General features: G+C 45.6%; 2 protein-coding genes across 2 annotated transcripts in view; one reads left to right on the forward strand and one right to left on the reverse strand.

The window, feature by feature from the left end:
• The window catches only part of LOC138803448 (zinc finger protein 691), a 40,696-nt gene extending 39,527 nt beyond the window's left edge, over positions 1-1,169 (reverse strand). Inside the window, exon 1 of the mRNA XM_069987480.1 lies at positions 1,112-1,169. Within this exon, the coding sequence (XP_069843581.1) occupies positions 1,112-1,140 (29 nt within the window). The 5' untranslated portion in view covers positions 1,141-1,169. The remainder of the gene's footprint in view (positions 1-1,111) is intronic.
• Positions 1,170-1,231: 62 nt separating this feature from the next.
• Positions 1,232-6,092, forward strand: LOC138803450 (small vasohibin-binding protein). Its single transcript, XM_069987485.1, has 2 exons — positions 1,232-1,345; positions 5,710-6,092. The coding sequence occupies exons 1-2, from the start codon at positions 1,232-1,234 to the stop codon at positions 5,794-5,796; spliced, it is 201 nt and encodes a 66-aa protein (XP_069843586.1). The 3' UTR covers positions 5,797-6,092.
• The last annotated feature ends 976 nt before the right edge of the window (positions 6,093-7,068 follow it).

Below are 7,068 nucleotides of genomic sequence, written 5' to 3' on the forward strand. Positions count from 1 at the left end.
GTTCCAGCCCTTACTAGAAATGAGTGACCTGAGACACTTATCTTTTTCACCTGTGAAGTGGAGATAATAATAGCTAATCGCTATATAAGTATTACATAAGTATTATTCGTGAGTAAATGTTAAACTCTGGAAACAGTGCCTGGACTACAAGAAGGTCTAAAGAAAGGTAGCTATAATTGTTACTTTGCATCTTTTTGGGTCAATCCTTGCTAACCTGGCACATGGAATAATATACAACGATTTTAATTTACATCTCCTTGATTACCCATGGACCACAAGTCTCTGTTTTTGTACTGCCAGTTCTTCTGTCAGATCACTGTGGTAAACAGGCCCTTCCTTGACCCTCCTCATTAAGCTCTCAGGAAAGTGGCAATCACCGAGCCTCACTTTCCGAATTAAGAACCTGAGGTTCAGAATTCCAACGCAGAGCAGTTCCAATCCCAGGATTCAGCTCTTAGTCTACAAGGCCTAGCAGCTGTCCTCAAAGATATTGGGGGGAGGGGGAGTAAAAAATCAAAACCAAAACACCCAAACCTTTTGTTTCCGTAAACCCTCTTCGGCCCCATGCCCGTCCCACCCCCGCCAGGCCCCGCCCCCGCCAGGCCCCGCCCTGTGCTTTCTACGCAGGCGCCGAGGTTCCTGCGAGCGGGGGAGGCTCCGGCCGCGACCCCGCCTCCGCGGCGCGGCCCGCCCAGTCCGAGGGCGGCGGGCCCGGCGCTCGGGGTCCCGCGGAAGGGGAAGGCGAAGGTGTCCCCGGCGTGGGGCCCGGCCTGCGACTCAGCGGAGACCCGAAGTTCGAGGCCAGGGAGCGAGAGGTATTGAGTCGTGAGTCGCCATCTTGCCGCGGGGCGGGGAGGGGAGGGAGGGGCGGGGCGGGGCGGGCTGCGCGCGGCTGGCGGGGGCCCTGGGGCGGCTGTCCCCGCGGACAGGCCCGGGGAGCCCCGGGCCCAAGTGGCCCGGAGTCCTGCTGCCCCGGGTCTACTTGTCGGAGGCCCGCGCGGCCGCTGCCGCAGGGAGGCCGGGGGAGTGACCGTGGTCCCCCGTTTGACGGAGCGGGGAGGTCGAGGCAGGACCGAGGGCTTATGGTCTTGCCACCTGTGCGTCGCCTCACCTGTCAGAGGTAGGGCCCAGCCCAGGCATTGTGAGCGACCGGCAGGTCCTTCTTTGTAGAGAGCTGCCTCTTTCGGAAGCATCCAGGTCAGCCGACCACGGAGCCATCAGCGGCCAAGCCATGGATCCCCCTGCGCGGAAAGAAAAATCCAAAGTTAAAGAACCTGTCAGCCGGGTGGAGAAGGCTAAGCAGAAGTCTGCTCAGCAGGAGCTGAAGCAGAGACAAAGAGCAGAGGTGAGAGAGAGAGGCGGGGCTCCGTGTGCCTTGCCGCCCGTGGGCCGAGGAAAACTGGGGAATGAGGGACTCTCCTGGGGGTGTCTTGCTTGCCCCTCAGGAAAGACGAAGATTTGGAGAGACAGGAGACGTCTGGAATCCAGAAAATCATATGTCAAGTTAGTGTCAGAATCCCAAGCAGTGCCAGGTCCCCAGATGACTCCTGGCCCTGTGGGAGAGACCCCAGGAAAGGAGCCAAAGGAGCTAAGTGTGAGGGAGGGGTGAGAATCGGAGAGGGAGAGAACCAGGGTCCCAGCAGCCAGCACATGCTTCGGACTGGGTTCAAAAAGTACCAGGTAAAGGCCCGCTTTAGCCCACCAGGGGGTTCCTTTGTTCTTCCAACACAATCAGGGTAAGAAGAAAAAGCTTTAGACTGTATACAGTACTAGTTTTAAGCACATCCAGACATGAATATTTAACATCTCCCCCAAAAGCCCCAAAGAAAAAAACCCTCACTGATATTTTCCTTTGTTTATTTTGAGGAAAATAAAAAGTATGGACAATTAATTAGCAAACACCTAGTGGTCAGCCCCTGAAATTGGTCGTGGTTACCATTTTGTCATATTTGCCTGGACTCTTATAAATAAAAATCACACATAACTATAAAATCCCCCTTGTCTATTTCTTCCTCATAGGTGAGCACTGTTGTGTTTTTGTAATACCATTACATTCAAATACTTTGATATCCTTGAATGTACAACTTTTGTTTAAATTTTCTATGCTAATAAAATTCCATTTATTGTATTTTGTTTACATTACTTTTAGAGCTCTAAAAGTGATATAGCACAAGAATCTTTTTTATGGGGCTGGAAACTTGGCTCAGTGGTAGAGCGCTTGCCTTGCATGCCTGAGGCCCTGGGTTCAATTCCTCAGCACCACATAAGCAAAAAGAAAAAAAAGATAAAAGAATCTTTTTTATGTGTAAGTAATACAAAGTAAGTAGCACAAGAATCTTTTTTATGTGTGCTGGTACTAGTGTTCAAACTCAAAGCCTTGAACATGACTATTGCTCTACTAGTTGAGCCATGCTTCTACTCACAGCTTTTTGGTGGTTAACTGGAAATAAGTCTCACAGACTTTCTGGTCTCATGGACTTCCCAGTACTAGCTGGCTTCGAACTGTGATCCGTATATCTTAGCTTCCTGAATAGTGAGGATTACAGGTATGAGTCTTTGGTGCCCAACTCAGCTCACAGTTACAATTTTACTAGACATTGCCAAATTTCTTCCAGAAATCTTGCTCCCCTACTAGCACATTAAAGGCTCTCATTCCTTCCTTTTGGTCTAGCCCATGGCAGTTTTTTGTTTGTTTGTTTTAAATCAGATCCACTGGTTAACAGGCATTGAGCTGCTGCTATGTGCCAGGAACACAAGAACTTGAGACACTGGATCAGACAAGGCAGAGAAGAATCCCTGCCTTATGAAGCTTACATTCCAGCTAACATAATAAATTAAAAGCATGTTTGAAGCTAATCTAATGAGCTGAAATCACCATTGTAGCTTAGGCAGACTGTCTAAAGGCTGTGGTCTTGATTTCTTTCTGGATTCAGGCCCTGGGATCATTTTATTGCTTTGTTCTATGGTGAAGAGTTGGAGGGGTGATGTGAGAAACATCCCTCTGCAACTGTCCTCTGTGAATACTATAAAGATTATTCATACTATAAAGACATTATTCATGTCTTTATTGACACCCTTCCTGGGAAGTTCCACAGTTTAAAATTATTTGTCTGACTTCGCAGTTCTTTCCACGTGACTTTGTACAAGATACTTAACCTCTCTGAACTTTCTTGATAAAATGAGGATGATAATCTGTTTCACTCACTGTTATAAGGAACAGAAAGAGGAGGATATGTGATCTATTTTCTGGAGAGGTAGAGACAAGAGGATCATGATTTTGAGACCAGCTCAGGCAAAGATATGTCAAGACCTTGTCTCAAAATAATACTACCAGGCACAGGTGACTTCTGCCTGTAATTCTAGATACTCAGGAAGTTGAGATCTGAAAATCATGGTTTGAAGCCAGCTCAGGCAGAAAAGTCTGTGAAACTATTATCTCCCATTATCTGCCAAAAAAAAAGGTAGAAGTAGAGCTGTGGCCCAAGTGGTAGAACACCAGCCTTGAGAAAAATAGCTCAGGGACAATACCCAGGTTCTGAGTTCAAACCCCAGGACTGGCACAAAAGGAAACAAAAGGGGGCTGGAGATGAAGCTCAAGTGAAAAGTACCTGACTAGATGCTCCAGGCCCTTCCTGGGTTCAATCTTTAGGACCACAAAGACAAGCAAAACAGTATGCGTGAAAATATACAATAACTGACAGCAGTTATGATCAGGAGTCATTGTGCTTCCATGCATTCAGTCTGTGCTTTTCTTGTGGACTATAAATTAAACAACTGGTTATGTTGATGGTCACTTGCTGAGATGTAATTTTAAGCTTGTACTCTAGTGACAGCTGGCACTTGGGTTCTTAGCCAGGCTGGAGCCCAACCAGCACCTGCATGAATGAATACATGCAGACCCATTCCAAGGCAGGTGTTATGTTCCCCTTTTACCAAATCTTTCCTGGAATAAAGTAGGAATGTATAAAGCATATGCCCTGGGGAGGGAAGAGGGTTATCCTTGCTTTAAAGCCATGTTGTGATCAGAGTGCAGGAGTTAGGTCTCTAAAAGCCTTTGTTGCCTTTGGCTTCACTCTACAGCTGCCTTGCTGTTTCCTTCTCCCTGTGCCTAGTGTCCTCTCCTACAGTAAAAATGTCACAGAACCCCTTGCATGGCAGGGGCAGGGATACAGTTTCCATATGGCACTGCTAAGTGACCCTATCTTTCTTGACCAAGTCTTTCATTCCTTGGCTTATACACCCTCTCTTCATTTGTAGTTTCTTCTTTCTCTTGCTTATTTTATTCTTCCCTATAACTCCTTGCCTCCTTGATCAGAAGGTCTGCAAGATGCTATTTAATATCCCTTTCAGCTGTTGAGAAAGTGAGATGCAGATTTCAAATGCTCACTAGTTATTGAATAAATGAGGCAGAAGTGGTTTTAATATGTATATTTTAAAATGGGTATGTGTGTATGTAAATCAAAGTAGCACTTGGGAGGCAGAGATTGGGAAAATCACAGTTCAAGTTCAACCCAGGCAAAAAGTTAAAATGTTTTGCTCAGCAAATGAGCCATGTATGATGGCTCACAACTATAATCCCAGCTATGCAGAAGGTACAGGTAAGAGGATGGTGGTCAGTCCTTAAAAATAGCTGAAGCCAAAAAGGGCTGGTGGTATGACTCAAGTGGTGTAGTACCTACCAAGCAAGCATAAGATCCTGAGTTCAAACTCCATACTACACAGAAGAAAGGGGAAGAAGGAAACCCTTTATATCATTCCAGGCACTGGTGGCTCACGCCTGTAATCCTATCTTCTCAAGTGGCTGAGATCTGAGGATCACAGTTCAAAGCCAGCCCAGGCAGGAAATTGCATGAGACTTTTATCTCCAATAAACTACCAGAAAACAAAAAACAAAACAAAAACCTCTATATCAACTACCCAACTAAAGAAATAAGAGTGTAGGCATGGTGGAGAATATAGAGAAGGAGTTGGGGAGCTAGAGAAAGCAAACAAGTATGTTGGGGCCTTAAATGCCATGCCAAGGGATCTGGACTTTATCTGCAGACTGGAAAATCAGCAAAGGTAAGTGTACAAGGGAGCACCCAAAACACCTTGGTGCTTTGGGAAGGGTAACTAGAGGCCTTGAGTGGGGTGTATATGTATGGTCCGGGGAGGCAGGGGTTATCAGGCACTTAGGAGGCATCTGTTACACTGGTCCAGGTAGAAAGAAGTACACTGTAGCCGAGGGCAGGCCATGGTACTAGAAATGTGGTAGAAAGAAAACTGCAAGAGACATTCTGTTGTAACTATTCACTAGAGAACTGAGACTAATCATGAAATGTCTCAATTTGTAAAAGAAATAAAGGGTGTGTGTGTGTGTGTGTAGCATTCCATTGTCTTGCTTTCCCTAGCACTGACCCTGGACTCTGTATGTTCTGTATTAGTATACTTAGAAGTCTTCAGAACTGAACCTGTGTTTTTCCATTGTATTTATTTATACAAAGCATCTTCTACTTTACCATCCTGTTCAAATCCTACCATACCCTAAAGACCAAACTGCTGCTTCTTTCTCATTCCCCTGATGGAATTACTGCCTGCCTTCCTGTTCCCAAGTTACTGTTGCTCATGCTGTTTCTGTTGCAGTTTGGCATTTTCAGAGGACTTGGCCTCTATTGTGTAGGCCCTCTGAGCAGCTGCTTCTGTTGCTAACATATCTGTTTCTCACTTCAGATCTATGCCCTCAACAGAGTCATGACAGAGCTGGAGCAGCAGCAGTTTGATGAGTTCTGTAAACAGATGCAGCCGCCTGGGGAGTGAGCCAGTCCTGGGTTTCTTACCAGCTGAGACCCTGGAGCTTTATTTGTGAGCGAGCTCATGCCTAGTATTGAGCTGATTACAGAACTAGACAAGAAGACATTTGTGGATAACTCTGAACTTCCTATGTGTAATTTCTGCTTCACTGGGTCCTCCACTCTGAATCGCCCAGTGCTTGCTGAAGAGACGTCTTCTTATAGATTTTTTTAAACCTTTTTTCTATTGTTTGGGAAAAATCAGTGTTTCTCGTAAAAACTGTATCTTCTCCAAAAGTACAAATAAAATACTTATGAAATGACCATTTGCTCACACTTTAGGGTGGGAGTGCCTAGCCATAGAAAGAAGTAAAAATGTGGGCAATAAGAAACTCTCAGCAAGCCGGGCGCCGATGGTGGCTCATGTCTGTAATCCTGGCTACTCAGGAGGCTGAGATCTGAGGATCACAGTTCAAAGCTAACCTGGGCAAAAAAGTCCATGAGACTCTTATCTCCAATAAACCACTCAGAAAACTGGAAGTGACACTGTGGCTCAAGTGGTAGAGTGCTAGCTAGCCTTGAGCTGAAGAGCTGAGGGATAGTGCCCAGGCCCAGAGTTCAAGCCACACAACTGACAAAAAAAAAAAAAAAAAAAAAAACACTCAGCAAGCAAAAAGACCCTGGTCCCTGAGCAGGGCAGGGTAGAGAGGAGAAGATGACTTTCCAATGTTCATTCCTGTTGACTAAAGTTCTATGTACCCTACTGACCATAAGTCTTCCATCACACAGGTAGAAATATGTGATTCTTTCCTTCCATTTCAGTCACTAGGGCTAGGAGCTGAAAGCCTTCTCTTGATGGAAGTAAACAGTGTAAACCATTTTTTTGCATCTTTGGGGCTTCTCTATCAGACTTATCCCTTAGAAACCACTCACTCACCATTCAACCACCATTTTTAGGGATCAAAGTATAAAGTTCTTTCTGCCCCAGTCATTTGCTTCAGGACTAGGGTTCATTGCGACATGTTAATGCTAGAGTGATTTTAGTGTTAAACAAAAGGAAGTTGTTCTCTCTGGATATTTTATTGGGGAGTGGGGGAGATGGAAACAAGGCAGATCACAGGCATATAAGTCAAACACTGCCACCTCTTAGAGCTGAAAATGCCTGTATGTTCCCTGCTGTGTGGCTGAGAACTCTGACTGTCCCATCTCTGTGTCCCTGCTACCTCTGAAGTCATTGAGAATAATTCTAACTGCTGTGGCTTTTTTTAAGGAGTAAACTGAGGTGTTAGAATCTTAACCC

Source organism: Dipodomys merriami, unplaced genomic scaffold, assembly GCF_024711535.1.
Source record: "Dipodomys merriami isolate MVZ:Mamm:240054 unplaced genomic scaffold, mDipMer1.0.p SCAF_34, whole genome shotgun sequence".
Lineage (NCBI taxonomy): Eukaryota > Metazoa > Chordata > Mammalia > Rodentia > Heteromyidae > Dipodomys > Dipodomys merriami.

Bases quoted from the DNA above. Each gene is read 5' to 3' on its own strand.
- LOC138803450 (XM_069987485.1), top strand. From the start codon at position 1,232: ATGGATCCCCCTGCGCGGAAAGAAAAATCCAAAGTTAAAGAACCTGTC. The intron at 1,346-5,709 runs GTGAGAGAGAGA...TTCTCACTTCAG, and splicing joins AGCAGAGACAAAGAGCAGAG to ATCTATGCCCTCAACAGAGT.